General features: G+C 41.3%; 3 protein-coding genes across 3 annotated transcripts; all 3 read left to right on the forward strand.

Annotated features, from left to right (window-relative positions):
• Positions 8,092-11,418, forward strand: LOC8081138 (putative phosphatidylglycerol/phosphatidylinositol transfer protein DDB_G0282107). The gene is made up of 4 exons (XM_002459319.2): positions 8,092-8,387; positions 8,485-8,583; positions 10,721-10,878; positions 11,078-11,418. The coding sequence occupies exons 1-4, from the start codon at positions 8,285-8,287 to the stop codon at positions 11,174-11,176; spliced, it is 459 nt and encodes a 152-aa protein (XP_002459364.1). The 5' UTR covers positions 8,092-8,284; the 3' UTR covers positions 11,177-11,418.
• LOC8086426 (uncharacterized protein At5g39865) lies at positions 11,552-13,494 on the forward strand. The gene has a single exon (XM_002459320.2). The coding sequence runs from the start codon at positions 12,285-12,287 to the stop codon at positions 13,107-13,109; it is 825 nt and encodes a 274-aa protein (XP_002459365.1). The 5' UTR covers positions 11,552-12,284; the 3' UTR covers positions 13,110-13,494.
• LOC8086427 (ubiquitin carboxyl-terminal hydrolase 8) lies at positions 16,456-23,218 on the forward strand. The gene is made up of 12 exons (XM_002459321.2): positions 16,456-16,773; positions 16,876-17,100; positions 18,933-19,059; positions 19,138-19,197; positions 19,274-19,363; positions 19,535-19,789; positions 19,874-20,182; positions 20,670-20,927; positions 21,037-21,185; positions 21,282-21,917; positions 22,186-22,459; positions 22,613-23,218. The coding sequence occupies exons 1-12, from the start codon at positions 16,664-16,666 to the stop codon at positions 22,721-22,723; spliced, it is 2,604 nt and encodes an 867-aa protein (XP_002459366.1). The 5' UTR covers positions 16,456-16,663; the 3' UTR covers positions 22,724-23,218.

The following is a 23,418-nucleotide window of genomic DNA, read 5'->3' on the forward strand; positions in this document are numbered from 1 at the left end:
TGCTGTGTATCGGATGTTTAGTTTTATTTTTGTTTTATTTTTTATTTTTTCTTTTTTTATTTCTTGTTTCTTTTTTAATTATGTTTTCTTTAATTTTTAAAATTTTCTTTTTCTTTTTTCCTTTAATTTTTATTTTTTTCTTTTTCCTTGTCGTGCATTATTCATTTTTTTCTTTTTTCCTTTTTATGTTTATTATTATTATTATTATTATTATTATTATTATTATTATTATTATTATTATTATTATTATTATTATTATTATTATTATATTATATTATATTTTTTTATCTTTCTTTTATTTTTTTGTTTTCACATTAAATGTTTTATGTTTTTTTTATTCTTGTAGTGGTGTTCTTTTTTTATGTTTATGTCTTTATATATGTAATTTTTTGTGATTTTTTTATGTTCATAAGGTATATCTGTAATGTTTTATAATTTATTTTATGATACACATATATATATATATATATGATGATGTTTTCGTATCATACATGTGATGTTCTATGATATATTTAGTGATATTTATGTAATATATATGCAATATTCTATAATGTATTTAGTAATGTTCTATGGTGCACTAAGTGATGTTCGTGTAATATATATGCGATGTTCTATAATGTTTTTTAGTGATATTCACGTAATACTTATGTGATGTTCTATAACGTATTTTAGTGACATTCTATGGTTTTTTATGATGTTCACGTAGTACACATATGGTGTTCTAAAATATATTTAGTGATGCTCACACAATATATATGCGATGTTCTATATTATATTTAGTAATGTTCTATGGTATATATAGTAATGTTCACTTACTACACATGTGATGTTCTATATTATTTTTATGATGTTTTAAAATTATTTATGTGATGTTATTTTTTTCTTTGTTACATCTTTTTTCTTATACTTTGCTCTAGTTATTATTTGTATTACGTATTTTTTATATATTATAGTACTAAAGATAAATATTTATTAATAAAATTTTATGCAAATATATCCTTGTGAGATCTTGTTTTGAAGGTTTATTGCAAGAAATCTGATGGTATAATCAAAATTTAATTTGAACATTTGATCTAGAAGTTATGACTTTTTTATTTAGTTGTAAATCATCATGCATGGTAGCTAACGTAGTTTTTTCTATAATATATTTTAGAATATTTGAAAAGTATCCATGTCATGTTTTAAAATTTTTCTATATTTTCTATGTTTTTCATTCTTATTTATATTTATCTTTTATTTATGTGATTTTTATTATTTTCCCATTTTTATGTTTCTATTTTATTTTTTTCCTTTTTTATTATTTTAAATTTCCTTTCTTAGATTTTTTTGTCCCATGTGATTTTTATTTCTTTTTTATTTTCTACTTTCTATTTTATCTTACTTAATTATTTCATGTTTATTTTTTATTTTCTATGTTTCATGAGATGTTAGGTTCATATAGTGCAATGTCCTATGACATTTTTTGCAATGTTCGTGTCATGTTCTGTGATGTTCTTTGTGATGTTCATGTAGTATATATACGATGTTCTATTTTTTTGGTGTTGTTCACATGTTACGTATGTGATGTTTTGTGATGTTCACGTATATACATATGATGTTCTATGATGTTTATGCATGATTCATTTTTATTTAAAATAGTTTTTTTCGTTTTTCTTTTATTCGTGCATCATTCTTTTTTTGTTTTTTATGTGTTTATTATTATTTTATTTTTCATATTGTTACCTTTCTTTTATTTCTTCATTCTTTTTTCCTTATTTTTTATGATGTTCTATATTGTTTTTCATATAGTATTAACGTGATGTTTTTTATGTTTATATGGTATATATAATGTTTCTATAATGTATTTTGCAATATTTACGTAATATACGTATGATGTTCTCGTATTTATATGATGTTCTATATATTTTTTTTGTGATGTTTACTTAGTAGATATGTGACGTTTTATGAAGTATTTAGTGATATTTATGTAATATATATGCAATGTTCTATAATATGTTTTAGCGATGTTCTACGGTGTATTTAGCGATGTTCACTCAGTATACTTGTGATGTTCTATAATATATTTTAGGATGTTTGAAAAGTATCATGTGATGTTCCTTTTAAATTTTTCTCTATAATGTATTTTTTTTATGCTTTACTCTATATTTTATGTATTTATTTATTTATTTTGGAAAATTCCTTTTTACTCCTGCTATTAGTTAGGCTCATGTATATTTCTAGATTTAGGACGTATATGGTCCGACGAAGTGTATATAGATGGAGTACGTGATCATACTAGACTATCTAGGGTATTATGTATGTCAAGTGTGCAAGTATACATATAATATATGATTATTTATTTTATATAGTATTGTATGGATATTTTAATAATATTTAAAAAGTATGGGCTCTTTTAAAAAAACGCATGATAAAATTTGAAGTATCTTAAATTGAGTATATAAACATACTTAAACTGATAAATTAGTTCGCATACATACGTAATGTGGTTTATTGAATATGAGGGTAATCTATTTATTTTTATACTCCCTCCATACTCGTAAAGAAAGTCGTTTAGGACAACGACACAGTCTCCAAAACCTAATTTGACTTCTTGTTTTTATAAAAAAATATCAAAAAGTGGTATATGTATATTTTTATGAAGTATTTTGAAAGACAAATCTAATCATATGGTTTTCATATTTTAAGCTCAACAACTTAAAAGTTATTTATGATTTATATTCATAATGTTTGATCCAAATCTATCCAAAAATATTTTTTTACACGTATGAAAAGAGTATATATTATAATGCCGATTTTATGAACCTAAAACTAGAATATTGTTATTCTAAATTAGGAAGACGGAACATTGTTTTATGAACCCATAACATGTCTCTACTTATAAGAAAAAATATTCTATCTTCATAAGATAAATGTTCGTTAATAAAACTTTATTTAAATATATTTATGTGGGATCTTGTTTTGAAGGATTTATTACAAGAAGTTTATCGGTGTAATCAGAATTTAATTTGAATATTTAGTTTAACATGTATCACTTTTTTTAGTTGATCAAAGTCATGAGTAGAAAGTGGGTCCTACGCTGGATAATAAGAATCTTCCGTGGGCGCGTCTTTCAGCGGACGGGCGGAAAACAAGAGCGGGAAATACGACACGGATCATCGGACGGAGATTCTGGTCCGAACAATCGGACCGGAGGAGCCCCCGTCAGACATCTCCTATTCTGTTTTTGCTGTACACATCCAATAAGCTTTTCTGAAACTGGGATCACACACGACATCCAAAACAACCATAAACAAAATTACAGATCTGGAGCTTGGCCGGTTCCGCGACATGGAGGTTTGTGCCGCAGCGGGATCCATGAAGGCGGCGGCAAAGGAGCGGTCCTATGCCGGAGCCGGATCAAGGAAGGAGACGGAGCCGGAGACGGAGCGCTTCTACGCCGCCGGAGCCGGACTAAGGACGGCGGCGGAGAAGGAGCGTGCCCTTTTGATGCTGATGAATCTCGAGCTCGACAAGGAGAAGGCGCACGCCGGATCGAAGATGGAGAATCCCATGCCCTACGAGTTCCCGTTCTCGTTTGGGCTCGGGCCCGGGCAGGAGGAGGGTGGCGGAAAGAAGAGGAGGAAGAAGACCTACAGGTTGGGCATGGAGTATATCGACTACGTGGCGGAAAACCCTCTCCCTCCACTGTACGTACCCGATCCTAGTTTGCATGTGGGAATCAGTGAGCTGCAAGAAAAATTTATCGCTAAACAAAAGGCTGAGCGTGAAGAACGCGAGAACATTGTCAAGCAGCTCAAGGAATTTGGGTACGCTGATGTCGAAGTCGAGGTCCCCGACTATGATCAGGGCCCTGGCTCCTGGCATGGTGTTAAGGCTGCCTAAGTAATCACTAATCAGCAGCGATGGTTTCTGGTATGGTGTTCAGGGCTCTGCTCTAAATAATTTGCTACATGTCACCTCTGCGTGTGAGAGGCATGTAAGTTTTGTATTTATCTTTTGTGTGACATTGCTATCGTAAGTTGGTGATCTTACTGCTTAAATACCCATGTTGCTTTTGTCGTGTGACCACTGTTGGTATACCTTGTTTTGATCTTAGGTGATCGGGTTGGACGAAATGATGCTATCTTTATTAGTTTGCAAATACAGTTATAATAGTGTTAGTTCAGGAAATTTGTATCGATCGTAAATATAGGTATAATAATAATGTTAGTTCAGGAAATTTGTACACTGAGAGGGAGAGGGAGAGGGAACATGTATTATACATCAGACCTTCGACTTAGAAATATAGAGTTTTGATTAGAGGCATGGAACCATGAGATGGGGGAGGGGGTATGGTACAAACCCACGAGAAAATCCATCTCCTGGCAGCGTTGTGATCCAATATGGTTTTGAGTATCTTTGATCAGTCTACAAACAGCATTTTAAAAAACACATCTACCTTCTGTGCTCATCTTCTATTATCCAGCAATGTTGTGGTTCACCATGATCATGTATTGTAATATTTAAGTTTGGCAAAAGATGATAAATATTACTTGAACAAAAATGGATTAGTTAGGCACAGATAAATGCAACAATGGCCTACAAGTCTTTTGATTTGTCCATTTGTTACTCTGCTGTAGTATTGTAAATCTGATTACTACTTTGTCACAGGCCTCGTTTACTTCCACCTTAAAACCCAAATTTTTTCAAGATTTCCCGTCACATCGAACCTTTAGACGCATGCATGGAGTACTAAATATAGACGAAAATAAAACTAATTACGCAGTTTGGTCGAAATTTACGAGACGAATCTTTTGAGCCTAGTTAGTCCATGGTTGGACAATAATTATCACAAACAAACAAAAGTGCTACAGTGTGCGAAATTTTTTTCATCGGAAACTAAACACGACCACATTATGTGTTGTAAACATTGTGGAGAATTTATACAATCTCTGAAAGATGGATTAATTAGGCACAGATAAATGCAGCATTGCTCTTCAAGTCTTGATTTGTCCATTTGTTACTATGTTGTAGTATTGTAAATCTGATTACTATTTTATTGTAGTATATGTTGTAAATGCATAAAAATCAGGGAGAATTTATACGATCTTTGGGAATAAATATTTTATTTTCTTTCGACAACATGCCTTTATTCTTTGGAATTTATCATGATGTCTGGAATTTTTGGTATTACCATTTGTTGTCAGTCTTGAACTTACAGTAGTGGCAGTTTGTTGTCAATCTTGAACTTACAATAGTGGATTACATAGCGGGCAGCTATGACCAAAAAGTTTCGGCTATGAATTTTTGAAGGGAGTTGATTCTTTAGTGAAGCTAAAGCTGTTTTAGAAAAATATTTGGTAGAGCAACTTCTATACCTGATCATTAATCATTAACGGGTGAGGGAGGACCAATGTAGATTATGCTCCTCATTTTCTAAATTGGTGTACCCTTTACAAATATTAATATCTAATGTATTGCAAACTGATGTAACTTCTATTGAACTAGAGAGGCAATTTTTTAAACTTCCCTATAAGAGGGCAAAACATAGAGCTCCGTGAGTGGAGCTCACTCACCAAAAACGTCCATATTCTGGACACCAAAACAGCAAAACAGCTCTTGTAGCCGTTCCAAATAGCCCCTCGATAAGTTGGGTCTGTCCTTTGAGAGAATTCCTTGTGAGCCATTAAAAAAGATCGCAATCCGAGCCATTGAAAAAGTTTGGCGAACTTTGTGGCTCATGAGGCCAGTCTCAATGCATGTTTCATGAGAGTGTCATGCACATTAAATAGGGTGCCACATAAGCAAAATTGCTGACTTGGCAGAGTCATTAAATGAAGGAGTTTCATCAGATGAGAGAGGAGTTTCATCCCCATGAAACTCATCTGGCTCGGTTACCTAGTTTAGAGTCTTGGTAACTGTGGCATGAAACTGTGCATTGAGACTGGCCTGAGCCCCTGTCCTTTTGTGAATGTTGTGAATATTAAATGTTTTGAGAGATGACAACTGTGCTTATGTGCTCTTGGCTGTCTCTCTCTAGATACAGAGTGCTCTTGGTTGTCTCTCTCTAGATAAAGAGTTTACAATGTTTTTTGATATGCAATGTCCAAATGCATAATAAAATGAATCTAGAAAAGACAAAACATCTTATAATTTGATTTGTATTGAGGGAGTAGTAGCCTACGTCTACTTATATACGGGAGAATAAAAGGCAAACTGAAGTCATACTAGTCAGTTATGGACATCGTGACAAACTTTATACGCTGCCCGCTCGCTTGTGTTATCAGCCATACTTTTTCTACCAACCAATAGTGATTTTCTCTCACAATATATCAGCCAACAGTAATTTCAGCCATGACTTTTCAGACTAGCGAACATACAGGGCCGTCGCCTGGCCATACATATCGGTTAGCTCCTTTCTGAAGAACAGCCGGGTCACACATATCGGTTAGCTTGTTTCTGATGAGCAAAAGGATCATACATCTGACAAAAGCACCTTTCATGTTGAAATGGCAAATTCCTCACCTTCGTTGCTATCTGAAAAAAAAAAAAAAAAAACTCATTCCTTCCAGGCTTCCACCTTCAAGGTGCAAGTTAAGCTAATCAAACAAAATGTTATCGAATGAACAGATATTCATACCGAGTGTGGTTGGAGCTGGAAAATATTTGTTTAAACAGACAGTGTAAATTCACCTAATAATGGCCATGACCATAGCTTTGAAGTACATTAGTGATACTGTACAGGCATCGGTTTCTTCCGAACACCGCACACTTGGGCCCAATAGAACGATGTCGCCGAACAAAATAACGACGCCCGCATTGGTTCCTTCGACCTCATGCATTCCTACTCCGTTGCCCCGCATCTGATGCTTTAGCCTTCTTATAATTCTTGCCTATTTTGCTTCTGCTTGTACGTGTCGCGCCTCCCTCCCTCCTCCCTCCGTGCCCCCTTTGAGCACGATAAACAACTTCTAATAATAATTAATTTGATTGTCTTTTATCTAATTGTCTTTTAAGGGCCTTTGAGCTCCCTCCCTCCTCCCTCCGTGCCATCAAAGATTCTTTTATCTAATTGTCTTTTAAGGGCCTTGTAGACAATTTCTAGAAAAACAACTTCTGATTCAGCTCGTTTCATCGTTTGATTGTGTTTTCTTTCTTGACAGGAGAAACACTATTTATAAACTGAATCAGAACAATCTAAGATAAAAGTCGTTCAACAAATGCCAACTACTCCACTTGAATGACCATAAATAGATTCCCAAGCGAAAATGAAAGCCAACCACTTCGAGTTGGACTCGTTTGCCTATCAAAACTTTTAAGTTTTTCTTTGGTTTTCTACAGCTAAATAACCATACAAAATGCAAGGTACTTAGTTTTCTTCTAAGTATTTACTTTGATCAATTTGATTAAAAAAATATTAACATCTATCTCTACAAAATACACTATCTCATTTAGGTTTAACAAAGCACATTATCACTACACTACAACCTACATATATGTAATATTTTTTCCTGAGTGTAAACACGGCAAAAAGTAAAAGAAGAAAAATACAAAACATATCTCTAAACATGGCCAAAAGAAGAAAACCTGGCTTTGGTGGCTTCTCTGTTTAAGTTGTTTGGGAAGCACCGAAGTTTTTCAATTTTTTTCTCTGTTTTTTTTGCAGTAAACGCATGTAGAGAGCCGGTTCTTAGGCCCTGCTTATTCTCACCCAAAATTTTTTCACTCATCTCATCGAATCATTGGACACATGCATGGAAAATTAAATATAGATAAAAAAAATAAACTAATTACACAGTTTAGTTGAAAATCGCGAGACGAATCTTTTAAGCCTAGTTACTCTATGATTAGCCTTAAGTGCTACAGTAATCCCACATGTACTAATGACAGATTAATTCTACTTAATAGATTTGTCTTGCAGTTTCCTGACGAGCTATGTAATTTATTTTTTTATTAGTTTCTAAAAACCCCTTCCGACATATCTGATGTGACATCAAAAAATTTTAATCTCCAATCTAAACAGGGCCTTAACCACACAAAGAAAGATATATTGGCCCCACAAGTCAGACTCCGGGCCACCGACTAAAAATCCCCATAGTCAAAAGAGCACGCGAGACTTGTACAAAGGACACTCGTCGAAGAAAACGAAGTCGCACGGACTCTCTTTTCCTTTCCCCCACCCTCTATCCAAACCTACGGACTATTTTTTTTTTAATAAAACCCCACCCGAAAATCTCTACCCTCACAAAGCAGTCCTCCCACCGCACGCAAACGCAGCCGACCTCGAGCCAGCCGTCGCGTCGCCATGGCGAGCAAGCAGACCCGCCGCGTCCTCGTCCTCGCCGCCGTCGCCGCGTGCCTGCTCCTCCTCCCCGCCGCCTCGGTCGCCACCTCCGTCGACTACTGCAGTGAGCATCCCCGCCTCCCCGCGCCCCCTCGCTCCGTTTGGGTCCTCGGGACCGGAGCCGCAGATTAACTGCAATCTGTTGTTGATGTGCCTTGCAGGTAAGAAGAACTACCCGGTGAAGGTCAGCGGGGTGGAGATCGTGCCCGATCCGGTCGAGCCCGGCAACCCCGCCACTTTCAAGATCTCCGCTTCTACTGGTACTGTTGACTTCCCCCTTCGTCTTTATGCTCCATGTTTGCTGATTTTACTGCTGTAGGAGTACTGAGTAGTAGTTGGGTATTTTATTCCGCGATGAATTTGGCACACGTACTTAGGACTACGAAGGTAATTAGTAATCACCAATCAAATAAGTTTGTCGCAGGACTGACTGAATTTAGTTACAATTTTCCTAGATTGTTTAAGTTTGTAGGGGTACTAGTACCTTTGGGTGCTGTTGCTGGATGTAATTTCCTGTGCATGTCCTGCACTACTAGGGATTGGGATTTTCCTGATTTATTTATCTTTACTGTTCGGCTGACGAATTACCAGGTTCTTTGGGGAATTTTTTGAGGTGTTAAGTTGTAGGAGTAGTTGAAGACTTTGTTCAGTGAATTTATTGTAGTACTTGGGACTATGGAAGAAATTAACAATTGGTGATGAACTTCGTAGAATCATAGTAGTACTAAGTTCAGTTGAATTTGGCTAGTATTAATTCAACTATGGAGCTGTAGTACTACCTTGGGTATTGCTGGTGTGCTGCTGGGCGTATTTTTTTCCTTGTGCATGTGCAGTGTTATTCTCGGTTTGGCTTGTGCATGCCCTCGTTTACTTTTAGCTAATAGTTGGTGTGCTTAGCAACACCTACTTCTTGTTCGTAACTCTGCAAATGTCTCACCGAGTGATACCATATGGATATGGGCAGGTTCCATGTTATGCCAACTATGTTGGAATACTGTTGAGTCTTAGTGAGGTGTTAGCAGACTCAAAAGTGTGAGTAGTTACAGTTGACTATTGATAGTTCAAAGTCTCTGCATGTAGCTTTTTTTGCTATTAAAATTCCAGTCATGTACTCAACTATTCTTAAAATAGTCCTTTGCATGACACCATCACCCAAAATATTTCTGAAGTGTAGGATTGCTTGTTATGATATCTTTTGGTACCATAGTGAACCACTACAGGCCAGGATGGTATAAATCCTTGTGAAGTAGTAAGGTTGTTTGCTTTCATGTGTCCAGGCATCACATTAAACATGCAAGGCTACAACAGGGAAGAAAACTTTGTCTTGCCACTTGGCTTTGAGAAATAATAAGTTGCTAGTCCTGCGTGACATTGTTGAGGATAGTTCGGCCATGTGTAACATTATCTTAATATATGTCATATAATGTTTTGACATTCTCTGTTTAGTGGTTCATATAGGTGATAGGTGGTAGTTTTTGTGCTCTTCTGTTCCTCCGTTGAATCCATTTGGCTTCTGTTCAGCAAACTTGTTTTGAACAGAACTGTGGAATTTCTATGAAGAAGCAACAGGATAAAGCAACAAACTGTGTAAAAGCAGCGGTCAGAATAAGCTTGTCTGATCCAGCTTCTGCTTTTTAGTACAAATGAGAGTGGTGAGAATAGGGCAGCCGAAATAAGCTGCAAAAAAAGCGTCTCGTTTGGCTGTTGGTTTCAGCTTATTTTGGCCATAACCAGCTTATAGTTGTATCAAACAGGCCTAGATTGCACCTAAGAAGTAGCATCTTTTACCCATTTTTGAAGATGTAAAGTAAAATACGAAGGATCCACCTAATTGAGTAATCTCCGTGTTTCGTGTCCTGCCCTTCACATGGCAAGTTATGGTATGACTGACTGATTTTTCGGAGTGTAGTAATAAAGATCCCAGAGTAATTTGTCCTCTAGCAGCACCATAGTAATATTCCGTCCGTGACATGGTAAGTGCCACCATACTGGCATATGCAGAATATATAGTCATGTACTCAGCGAATCATCCAAGTTTTGGAACTGGAAAAGTATTCAGTCTCACATATACCAACTGTACCTGATTTATTTAGTTCTCAAAGAGTATTTTTAAAATAGTTGAACATGTCATATGTGAGCCCTGTGGCAAGTCAGTTACCTGCATCAATTATTTGCATGTGGCGTAGCTGCAGTGCAGTGTGCAAGAAACTCATGAACCTTGTTTGATCAATCTTCTTATTTATAGAAGGATTACACTGTTTGCATGGATTTTTAGTGATCTAAGTTATCTAATGAGTCAAATCATGTTATGATGGGAACTGTATCCAGTTTTTTGAGTGCCAAAATCATGTCTATTATATCGCAAAAAAATCATGGTTTCCATGAATTTTTTTTCAGATAAAACCATTGAGAAGGGGAAGCTGCAAATCGATGTTAAATATTTCTTCTTCTACGTGCACTCGGAAACGCGCGACATCTGTGGAGAGACTTCCTGTCCAGCAACTGGTGACTTCGTTCTATCTCATCAGCAGACGTTACCAGGATTCACTCCACCGGTGAGATTTCTGCACAGCCAGTATCACACATTTAATTCTGTTTAGGAAAATCCCAGATATATATATCTTCGTCCTTTGTTGCATTCTCTTAGGACCTGACAGATAGCACACCCTGATACCTCTGATACATCAATATCAGATTAGTATTAGTCAACTTTGTTCATGCACTGATGCATTTTGTGATTCTTCTCCGTCGCAGGGCTCGTACACGATCTACATGAAGATACTTGGTGACGAAAACGAGGAACTGAGCTGCATCTCGTTCGGGTTCAGCATTGGGTTCGTCGCCTCCAGCTGAACGCGTCCGAGCTGAGCACCACAAGTAGCCCATGGATGATGTAATTATGTAAAACCACTCTGTATCCTATAACTCCCAGCCCCAGTGTCGAGGTCCATGTACGCTTTGTGGGTGTCGCGCTACTGTCTTGTGTCGTTGTGTTCAACTAAGACGTTTTATCCAGAGTTGAACATCACAATAAAAACAGAGTCTGATATCATGTAATGAAAGTCTGCGTTCTTGGTGAACCCGTTTTGTGTGTACGCTTTCCATTGCCTACACCTGTTTGTATGGTTGCAGTGCTATACGGGAAATCTGGACATGGACAGCTCAGAATTTGCAGTTGTACCTGACTGTCAGTATGGTAAGGATGAGTAGGTTAACTCAATTGAATTAATGGGTCATCCAGTAGGGTCTGTCCATCTCAAAACTCAAATGTTTTGGTTATTTCTGCTGGGTACACAGAATTTTGAGAAGGAAAAAACATGAACTAAAGTGGAACTCCCATTTTGCATCGTTGTAAGCCTGTGGCTGTATGACAAACTTTCATAAAATTCGGCCACGTGTATAACATTATATATTATGATACAAGTCGTTATAATAAATATTGTAACTAAACTTAGAAAAAGCCGCATGTGTACAATATCAAAATGAGATCCATAACCTTCACGCGGAATAATACGTTACGAAGGTGACGCTGATCCGTGTCATTGTTTTAACTCTGAAATGAAATATTATAAAAAAAAAACTCTGAAATGGCTTGCATGCCGTCGTTGTTCGTCAACCGTTTTTTTTTTTTTTTAAAAAAAAAACAAACTGTTGGTGATTCCGTTTCCTGCCATGGCACGACCGTGAACGACCTTTCAACGGAAAATGGTGCGAAGCGGTTAAAAGGCGGGGCGCGCGGCCTGCCTCCACGGCTCCACCACCTCTTCTTCCTCCCCTCCCCACTTTCCCCACCACCACCATCGCCAAAACCACACGCATCCAGAGGCAGAGGCAAAGCGAGACAAGAAAGCGCGAGCCCCGATCGAATCGAGGTCTCAAGTCTCTTCTACCCCACCATCGCCATCCGCAGCTCGCCAGCCCAGCCCGCGCCGACCGACAGAGAGTCCATTCCGGTTCCGCCATGATCATCAAGACCCTCAAGGCGCGCATCCTGCGCGCGCTCAAGGCGGCCGGGCACGACGGCGCGGCGGGCTCCCCGCCGCCGTCCCCGACCAAGCCCGCCGCCCACCAGTACCAGTACCAGTACCAGTACCACGGCAGCGACGCCCTGTCCGACGACGCGTCTTTCTTCGACGCGCGGGAGCCCGATACGCCGCCCACCAAAGCCCACCACCGCCGCCGCCGTCCCTCCGCCGCAGAGCCGCTGGACGCGTGGGAGCTGGTGGACGACGACCAGGACGACGGCGGCTGCGCGTCCCCCGCGGCACCCGACGCCGACCCGCTGCTGGGTTTCCCCGCGCGGTGCCCGCCGGGCGGTGAGTCCGTGGTGGTGCTGTACACGACGACGCTCCGCGGCGTGCGTCGCACCTTCGAGGACTGCAACGTCCTGCGGTCGCTGCTGGAGAACCTGGGCGCGCCGTTCCAGGAGCGGGACGTGTCCATGGACCGCGGACTCCGGGACCAGCTGTGGTCCCTGACCGGGGAGAGAGGCGCCGTCCCGCCGCGCCTCTTCGTGCGCGGCCGCGACGTCGGCGGCGCCGCCCAGGTGCTCGCGCTCCACGAGGAAGGACGCCTCGTCCCGCTGCTGCCGGTGGTGCCACCGTCGCCGTGCGCGGGCGGCGACACGAAGCTCCCCGGCGCCGGAGGCAAGCGCGGGTGCGACGCGTGCGGCGGGCTCAGGTTCGTGGTGTGCGGCGAGTGCGACGGTAGCCGCAAGGTGTTCGACGGCGGGCGGTGCCGTGGGTGCAACGAGAACGGGCTCGTCATGTGCCCGCTCTGCTTGTAGGCGGCGGCGGCAGCTGAGCCCGTCGTTGGCATCGGCCCGAGCAATCCATTGTCCATTAGCGGAGCGCCCCCGCGCAATTCATCAGTAATTATTGTTACTGCGATTGCTCTAATTTGCGTTAGTTATTAGTTCTCTACTGCTACTAGTCGATCGATGGATGTGTTTGAGTGGTTGGTTTGTCACGTACAATGTATGTACATATACATTACATGCTGGACTTGGAGCAATGTGTGATGTATATACTCTATGCTGCTGCTAGTTTAGATGTCCATGTCAAAACCCATGCAAAGATAGATAGGAGTACGCACATGGTTCCATCCATCCATCTTGTGATCCATCCATGTACCTATCTATCAATCAAATCAATCGGAAACAGGTTTCCCCATGAAAGTTTGGTGGATTGGTGATTGATTGATGCTGCTGGCACGACAGTACGACACTGACATACATGAAGCAAAGATTTCTGATATCAATGAGAAATGAAATCGCGTCAATTGTGGACTCAAATAAATTGTAAACAAGTTTCACTGGAGCAACAAGACATGATTCGCATTAAAAAAAAACAACAACAACAACAACAACACATGATTCTGGAAAAGAAAAAACAAGAGAAAAATCCCACATTTCAAAGGACAAAAGGGGGCTTCAAATTTCATGATGTTGTACGCGTGGGGAGTGGGATTCCGGTCTCATCATTTTCCTAGCCATTTGATAATGTTTGTGTTCCCCACCTGTATATTTTCTGATGAATGAACAACCACAAGCTTTGGATTCTCTTGGGTTCGTGACTTCGTGCGTGTGGTCCTGGAGCAGGAGCAAGCAAGCGAGCGAGCCTGCAACTTTTTACGCTTGGCATCAGTGTCTTTCGGATCAAAAGGTCCGGTCCGGGCTGCTGGTGCGCTACTGTTCCTGCAACCTTCTGCATCATTGCGTCGGCGTCAGGTCAGGTCACTCAGAGATTTGCGTTTGCTGATGAAGAAATCAACAAATTAATGATGCACTCAACCCATTCCTCCCAATTTCCTAACAATCGTGTAGTAGGCTCCGCGGAATATAATAAGTTAGATTAAACAAAGAAAATAGGAAATAGAAAACCGCATATGTGATGATGATGATATAATGATGATTTATGAATCAATCGTTGTGGATTTATCAAGTACAGGGCCCGCCGTATCCGATCCTTTTTCGACCCAGACACTGCAATAAACAACACGCGAGGTGGCTGCTGCGCGTGAACATGGCATCCTTCATGTGCGGTGTTGCATCCGCATCGGAACCGTCGCCGTCGCAACTCGGAACACGCACACTCACACTCACAAGGGCACAAATTTTTTCAAGATTTTCCGTCACATTAAAACCTTTAGACGCATGCATATAGTATTAAATATAGATGAAAAATAAAATTAATTGTACAGTTTGTTCGAAATTTACGAGACGAATTTTTTAAGTCTAGTTAGTCTATGATTAGACAATAATTATCACAAAACGGAAGTGCTATATTGTCTCGAAATTTTTCAATTCAGAAACTAAACACGCCCTGTTCATAGTCACTTGGCTTGGCTAGACGTGGCGGCGGCAGCGCATGTGGGTGGAGCAGGGGGGGACCAGGTAACGGTTAAGCGGGCCCTTATGGTCCACTTGGCCAGAGTCCAATGGGCCTTTCTTGCTAGCTCAGACCCGGAGGAATGAAGGAGAGGGCTTGGCTCGCTGGATGGGCCCATGCAACGGATCTACACGCAGCCTGTATACGATGGCGTGGAGTAGACCAGGAGTTACGTGGGCCAGGCTTTGTATCCCCGCCTTCTCTGCTGTATGCAAGTGAAAAGTAGGGTTTGGCTCCCTGAATTATTATCGTCTCCACAAATCAAACTCTACAATTAGATACATTAACCTTGTTTTAACCTTGTTTGGTTCCTCTTGTTAAATTTTAGCAAGTTAAACTTTAGTCACTTTAGTAGCTAAACTTTCAAATATACTGATTAGAAAGGAGCTAAAATAGTCTAGTCTTACTAGTCACCTAAGAGTAGCTAAAATAGTTTTAGCTGATTAAAATTTAGAAAGGGGAACCAAACAGGCACATTGTCTTTTTATAAGTTTTATTAACTCTCGGAACCATTTAAGGTACCTATCTTTATACGGTTAAAAGTTATTATTTTTAAGTGGTTACTATGTTTTCAATCATTATAAAGAAAATTTCGGAGGGACCTAATAAGGCTTCACATTACAAAAAGTATCTCTATTATAAGACCCTGGAGAAAAATAGAAGTAGGTTGACATACGATGATGTAGAGCTGGTGAAAGTATTCCTAGAAGCTTTAATAATTAGACATGGCTCTAGAAAACGAGTAAATTATTATGAAATTTAGAATTTTTTTTTAAAAAAACAATCTATCTCCAATATCTAAACAACAAAAACACGACGGTTCATGCTCTATTTTCTATGGAGTTTGGTGGGTTCACACTGCACGTTCTACTCTCAGTGGAGCTGGGTGGGTGTGGCGGGGAGCGATCGAGGCTTAAGCCCTCAAAACCTATGCTCGATTTATTTTCCACGGCGACATGGACATAGAACCCAAGAGTGATTAAGCATGAAATCTAACACCAAATTAAAACTCTATGCTAGTGACAACAAATCCAAAACATGAGAGCGACGTAGAGCACGCATGGCACACTGCCGACGTATAGCCAAAAACATCATTTGTGTGAAGGTAAGGGTGACGCCAGTAGCCGTAAAAAGAAGAAGACGTCTTTGCTTCACATATCATCGCTTTCCATATGCAACTAAATTAAGACCTTAACTAGTTCATTTTTTTCTTCCTCTATAATAACCGAGCGTCTCCATTTCAACATCAAGACATAGACTATGCCCACACACAACTATTACGTCTACAGAGTACAAATGCACTACGATATAGAAGAATTCCGGTTTTCCTCTACCTCCAATATGGTAGATAGATGAAAAACTGGTATGATAAAGAAAACATGTCATCATCGACTATGGCATCTGCAATACTATATGAGAAAAGAACATATGCATCGGTCGGCTACGATGTAAACCAGGTAGCTTATAAGCATAAGGTTGATTATCTTATGACATCAACTTTAAATCTCCAGCCGATAGCGGGATACTTATCTTTATCCTTGCGCGTATATAATAAATAAAAAAATCCGTAAAAAAATCTCTAAACTTTTTGCGCCCTGTCAGTCGGTCAACGGCCAGTCAGCAGCTGGCTAGGCAGGGGCAGGCAAAGCGAAGCTAGACAAGGAAGCAACGGCGTTGGCTGGCGAGGCGCAGCCCCGCTCACACCATCACGCTCTCATCTCCTCCACAGGCACAGCGGAGCGCCACCCCGGCGGCGTGCCTTTTACAAATCCGAGGGGCGCAAGGAATTCCGCCGCGTCCTCCCACCCCACAGAACAAAAAACAAAAGCGACAACACAGCTCGCCCCCCCGCGGGAGGAGTGACCCGGCGACAGCTCACTCGCGTGCGTGCGCCACCCATCCATCCCCCGACCCTCAGATCCCATCTCGCGCGCGGCGGCCATTCCCTCCCATGGCCACCGCCGCCACCGCCTCCCACCCGGCCTCCGCCTCCACCTCCGGCCGCGACGCCCTCGCCGCATCATCCTCCTCCCACGCCGCCGTCTGCCTCGTCCCGTTCAGGTACCTTCCCTTCCCTTCCCCCCTCCCAGTCGCTCGCTCGCTCGCTCTCTGGGAGAGCTGCCGTGTCGGATTTGACAATGCGGTGCGGTGGGCTGTGTGCAGGTGGTGGGCGCGGGTGCGGGAGGAGGAGGCGGCGGGCGGGGTGCAGTACGCGGCTACCGCCGCCGCGTCCCCGTCCTACTACGGCCTCAGGCTGCTCCACAGCTTCCTGCACCCGGATCTCGTCCTGCGCCTCGAGCGCGGGGACTTCCGCGCCGGTGACGGAGGCGGAGGCGGCCGCAGCTACGCGCTCGTCCCGGCCGACGAGCTCTCCAGGGCGCTTGCTAGGTGAGCTCCTCCGCAGCTTATCCTCTCCGTGCCTGCGGTTTTTAGGGGAGGGGGTCGAGATTTTGATGCACCGGCTCATCGGCTGCCCATCCCTAGCAGCGTGATGGTGCAGCTTGCAGCGTTTAGGTTGCATTGTACTGAACCAGGCAATGATTGATATACTAGATTCAGCTGTAGTTATCAACGTAGTGATCGTAGCGGCAAGTGGATCTTGTCCTGACACCATTTTGAGTTGCGATCAGGCCTTAAGGTTTCAGTGTTCACACGTGTCTCTAGCAAAGCTCGAATGCACTTCCCCAAGTCCAGTCGTGGCCTGCAACACCGATCAGATCTAGGGCACCAGTGTTCAGCATTGCTCATGGGAACCCTGTCATCCTCCAGGGGGCAAGGTGATGCCAACTTGCCAGGGAGACGACGGCTTGTGTGTCGGAGTAATTCCTTTATTAGATGCTAACTTGGCGTGTTGTGTGTATTTTCGACACGTGTCCTGCCGTTGCTAGTTTTGCCAGAGTTCCATGCACGACGAGCGATGTGTTGATGCCAAACTAAAACAGGACCATTGCTTGTCTCCATAATGCTCAAGCACAGCATACCGTTGGTAGTTAAGGCATGTAGTTATTGAACTTGTTTTTCTTTTTAAATGAAAATGACTTGATTTTGAATAACTTACGACTTTGGCTCGGCTTGTTAGGTTTAGCTTGTTAAGCTCGGTTTGAAGTTGGGTCTCAAACAATTCAGGAGACTATGATAAATAAGCTTATGCCAATTTTGAAGAAAGCTAAAAAAAAGTGCAGCTGGCTCGTTATCCACCTCTGTGCAACACCGATCAGATCTAAGGCACGAGCGGGAGTCAAGGTGTTGCCAACTTGCAGGAGGAGATGATGGCGTGTGTGTCAGAGCAAATCCTTTATTAGTTGCTAACTTGGCGTGTTGTGTGTATTTTGGACACGTGTCCTGCCGTTGCTAATTTTGCCAGAGTTCCATGCACGACGACTGCCATGCTGATGCCAAACTAACACAGGACCATTGCTTCTCTCTGGAACGCTCAAGCACAGCATAGAACTGGTAGTTAAGGCATGTGGTTATTGGCCTAGCAAATTTAGTTTTCAAAACCTTATGTGTTTCACATCCGACTTGCTTATGGTGCACATGAAGCATGCACATAGATTTGTGCATGTTACTTTTGATCAGATTATTGTTGTTCCCTACTCCCTAGACAGGCTGCAGACCTGCTGTAATATTTGTGTAAACAAAATCATGAATCAAATTTTACATCCTGCTTTGTGTTCCTTGATCTTCTCAATTTTTACCTCTACCGTTTCACTACGTGGCTGCATGAAAACCATCAAACATCAGAATCTATAATCCAAGGGAGTCCATCGCTTTGTATCATCACACAGAATGCATGTGCACACACTGATTTTTGTTGCAATACGTATGCCTATTTGCTCTGCAATTTTCATTGAATTGTAGGTTTGTCCTGCTTTGTGAATAGGAGCATTGTTGGGTTCAACACACAGATTATCTCATTATTTGTTTATTTGATAAGTTGGAAGCACCCTTGAGTATACAGTATCCACAAATGAGTATACCACTATACCCTCATTGTGGAGTTGGAGTCAAATATTATTTGTGGAGTCAAATATTTCTCTTCACTGTGTTTGACTTGAAATCTGTTTCCTCTCCAGTGACATATTCAGCTTTGTAGAAATTAGCTCTACTAAAACATAATGCTCTCTAGATGCTTGATCAATGCTGTACCTTTAGCCTTTACTTCTTAGGCTCACAGTTGTGTTGTTTTTGACAAATGCTTTATGTCACTTTTTTGCCAGGCAAAACTCTGGTTTGGGTTTACAAAATAAGCATTCGTTTGCTGGAGATAGTGCTGGTGCTTATCCTTTAGTGCTTAGGATCTCTGTCCGAGAAACAAGTATATTGACACTGAAGATCAGCAAAAAGGTACCATACTTGACAGGCAATTTGTGGCTTAATTAATTCCTTCTATGGATGATACTTACGCCTTTAATTCTGCTTCAGGACAATCCAGTTGAGAACTACAAACGGGCTAACAAGATTTTTAATGTTGATTCTCAACCAGTATGTTGCTGTTCACATTTCCAACTTTGGAAATACACTTCCATTACTGCTGTTTACTTAATGTTTCTTTATCCAGGTTCATGTTTGGGATTTTTCAGGGCAGACAAACCTAATATTAATGAATGAATGGAATAGACTACATGACTGCTGCCATGCAGATCAAGAGGTAGTATCAGTTGCCACATTTGACCCCCTCTACTAATTTTTTATTTCGCTTCACTGTAATTAATTTAATATTTGGAGATGATATTAATTTCTGTTTTTTATCTTCTTATATAAACGGCCTAATATTTTCTTGCCAAATGTAGTTCCTTATCCTTTTCATTTGTGCGTGCAGAATCTTCTGGAAGTGCAAGTCTATGCAATGTCTGACTCCTTAACATCCAAAATTGGTGGTGATATGAATTCTGATTTGTCCTACAGAAGCTTTGGAAGAGCTGGTTCTATGGGGTTAATAGGATTGGAGAATCTTGGAAATACTTGCTTTATGAACAGTTCAATTCAATGTTTGGCTCACACACCAAAGCTTGTTGATTACTTCCTTGGTGATTATGCCAATAATATAAACCGGACTAATCCATTGGGACTGAATGTATGTAGATTTTCTCGTTAAAACACACACAAAAAAATACTGCAAACATTCAGATAATTGTTTGCTGACTTTTCCATTAACTAGGGTGAACTTGCTTTGGCGTTTGGAGAACTGTTGAGGAGCTTATGGACTGACAGAAAACCCATTCCACCTCATCATTTCAAGGAAAAAATTGCGTGTTTTGCTCCTCAGTTCAGTGGCTTTAATCAGCATGATTCACAGGAGCTTCTTGCTTTTTTATTGGATGGTCTTCATGAAGATCTTAACCAGGTTAAATGTAAACCGTATGAAGAAGCAAAAGATGCAAGTGGCCGTCCTGACGAAGAAGTAGCAGATGAGTATTGGAGCAACCATCTAGCTCGAAATGATTCTGTTATAGTTGATACATGCCATGTAAGTTTAAACCCCCTATTCTTTAAACTCCGCTCATCCTGAAATAGTGACATATTTGTAGTTCTTTCGTGCTTGTAACCTCATATCTGTCAATTGATCTCACAAACTAGAAACATGCCATTTATTGAATACTGATGGAAGTGACCATATTCTATTCCACAGACATTATTGCAGATCTAAACACCAATCAGGGGTTGGGATTAAAACACTTAGTCAATCTGTAGTTTTACCAATTAAGAGAGTGCATAACCATAGTATATTAAGATTTCCTATTTGAGGAAACATAGAAGCATCCTCATTGAGACATTGGCTATCCATTTTATTTTCTGTAATCTGTTGCCACCTGCCACTACGAGGATACACCTTGCTATTTTGTGTCATTGTCACATGGTGAAACTATATATTTTATGCAGTGATAGTTCAATGTGCATCCTTTTATGTTTTATGTGTATGTTGTTAAATAAACTCTTCTGATTATCTTTTGCAGGGACAATATAAATCTACATTAACTTGTCCTACTTGCAGTAAAACATCTGTCACATTTGACCCATTTATGTACTTATCTTTGCCTGTACCTTCCACGGCAAAGAGGGTAATGACCGTAACAGTTTTCAGCACTGATGGTAGCAGAGAGCCATGCTCATATGATGTCAGTGTGCCAAAATTTGGGACTCTGAGTGATCTTGTTCAGGCTTTAAGCATTGCTTGCTTACTTGGAGATGATGAGATCCTGCTGGTTACGGAGGTATCATTTCCCTTCCTTGTTGCCCCTTCTGATTTTTTTGCAAAATTTAGAGCTATTTTAAGCAATACAAGTTCTTTTGCTCTTTCACTTACTGGAACTGACTATGCAGGTCTACAATAACTGCATCATTCGATACTTGGAGGAGCCTTCAGATTCAGTTTCATTGCTGAGGGATGGAGATAAACTGGCAGCATACCGTCTACCCAAAAGACATGAGAAATCCCCCTTTGTGGTTTTTACACATCAATATTTTGATGAGTAAGCACACCCAAATTTGGTGTACAGTGATGCAATTTGCCTTTCGTGACCTTTATGTATTCTGTTAACATTGTGTTTACCTGTCATTTCATTCAGGCATTCTAGTGATGATAATTTAACTCGACAAATGAGGGAGTTTGAGGCCCCACTTTTGGCAGCACTTCCAGAGACAATTAATGGATTATCCCTTCAGGATATCTACCTAAAGTTGTTGAGTCCATTTCGACTTTCCAACAGGGCTGGTTCACTTAATGTTTGTATGGAGTCTAATAGTGACTCCATCGATCTGACGGATGCAACGTCTTCTGATTCAGGCAGTAATAGTTTTCAGAACAGCCAATCGGAAGACGGCCCTGAAAGCAGCCACTGTAGTGCTAGTGAATGTGAAATAATGAAAAGACCTGATGATTTATGTGATGGGGGTTCTGATTCTAACAAGGAGGCACAGATGGAGGAGTTTGAATTTTATTTAAAAAATGAAAGGGGTGATGGCCAGCTTCAGAAGATAGAAATCAATGAGCTCGATTTACTTGAGACAGCACCAAGCCGGTTGCATGTGAATGTCCACTGGCTACGAAACGCTTCAAAAAAATATGCTACCTCAATGCTGAGCAATCTACCTGAGATTCACAAGCTTGAGCTTATCCCGAAAGGAACTGAAGATTCTGTTGCACTACATGGTTGTCTGGAAGCCTTTCTAAAAGAGGAACCATTGGGACCAGAGGACATGTGGTAAGTGTACCTTGCGGGACAAGTGTGTTGCTTTTTGCTTAACTGTTCGCGGAATAGCCTTCTTTACAATCTTCTTTTCTAAAACGAAATCATTGTTGCACTAATACTGCAAGCATTAAACACATTAAACATTCAAAATATCTCCCCAAAACGTGGTACCTGTGCAAAATATCTCCTCAAATGTGGTACCCTAGTGAGCGATTCCAAACTGATAGCGTACTGTTGGTTTCATTATTGAGTCCCACTTTATTCTGTGCTTGTTTATCAGGTATTGCCCCTGCTGCAAGAAGCATCAACAAGCAATGAAGAAACTTGATCTCTGGAGGCTGCCCGAAGTTCTGGTGATCCACCTCAAAAGGTTCTCCTACACTCAGTTCACAAGAAACAAGCTGGAGACATTCGTTGACTTCCCCACCACCGATTTGGATCTGTCATCCTACATCGCTGACAAGAGCAAGCAGCCAAGCAGCCATTATCGCCTGTATGCTATTAGCAACCACTACGGAAACATGGGAGGGGGCCATTATACCGCCAGCATCTATGTGAGTCCCTCTGCTATGTTGTACGCTGCTGTTGAATCGTTGTCCATTCCGAGTGATTAGTTTAGTTTGCATTCATTTTGATTCCCTGATTGCTGATCAAGGTTAGTTGGCTGATAAAGGTGGGTTACTGACACATTTGGTATTTTTCTGTAGCACGAGGAAGGGAAGGGGTGGTATAAGTTCGATGATGACTACGTGACTCCTATGAGCGAAGACAGTATAAAGACCTCGGCTGCTTACGTGCTGTTCTACAGACGAGAGTGACTGAGGATACAATACAATGGCATTTTCTGCTTGCGGTGGTTTTTGGTTGGCAACTCCAGTCTAATCTCCAGAACAGACCTCCCCCCTCCCTACACACTGCTGCTTCAGACGTGTCCGAGTTTCCTAACATCTCGGCATTTGAATCTCTCAAGCCACACTGACACCTACCAATGATACAACAGCATTCTGTACAGATTCATCTGCCAACAGGAGAGAAGAGATCCCAAAGAAAGATGTAGCTGATGCAATGCAATATTCTTTTTCCCCCCAGCCCACACAGTATCCTTATATGGGCAACATTCTTTTTTCCCCCCCTTAGCTCACAGTAATTCTTATATGGGCAGTACATGGACCAGACCCCCAACATTGTAATTCCTCCCAACTCCATTCACCAGTCAGTGAAAGGCTTTATATAATGGGTAGTAGTACATTTCTTTTGTCGCCGCGCACCGAATCGGAGGCGGCGATGTAACAGTTGTGTAAATTAACTGCCAAGTGTGAGCCGTGACCAGTCCCCGTCCTGATCGGTTGGGCTTGGGCGTGCGACCGCGACGCCGCAGCTGCTCCCCCCCCGTGCTGTCTCTTGTCGCCTCCGCCCGTGAACCGCCAACTCGCCGGAGCCTGTTGTCCCCGGCGTCCGTCGGGTCAGCTTGACGCCGACGCGGCGATGATTGGAGGCGTGGAACGCGATGGTT

Source organism: Sorghum bicolor, chromosome 2, assembly GCF_000003195.3.
Source record: "Sorghum bicolor cultivar BTx623 chromosome 2, Sorghum_bicolor_NCBIv3, whole genome shotgun sequence".
NCBI classification, from domain to species: domain Eukaryota; kingdom Viridiplantae; phylum Streptophyta; class Magnoliopsida; order Poales; family Poaceae; genus Sorghum; species Sorghum bicolor.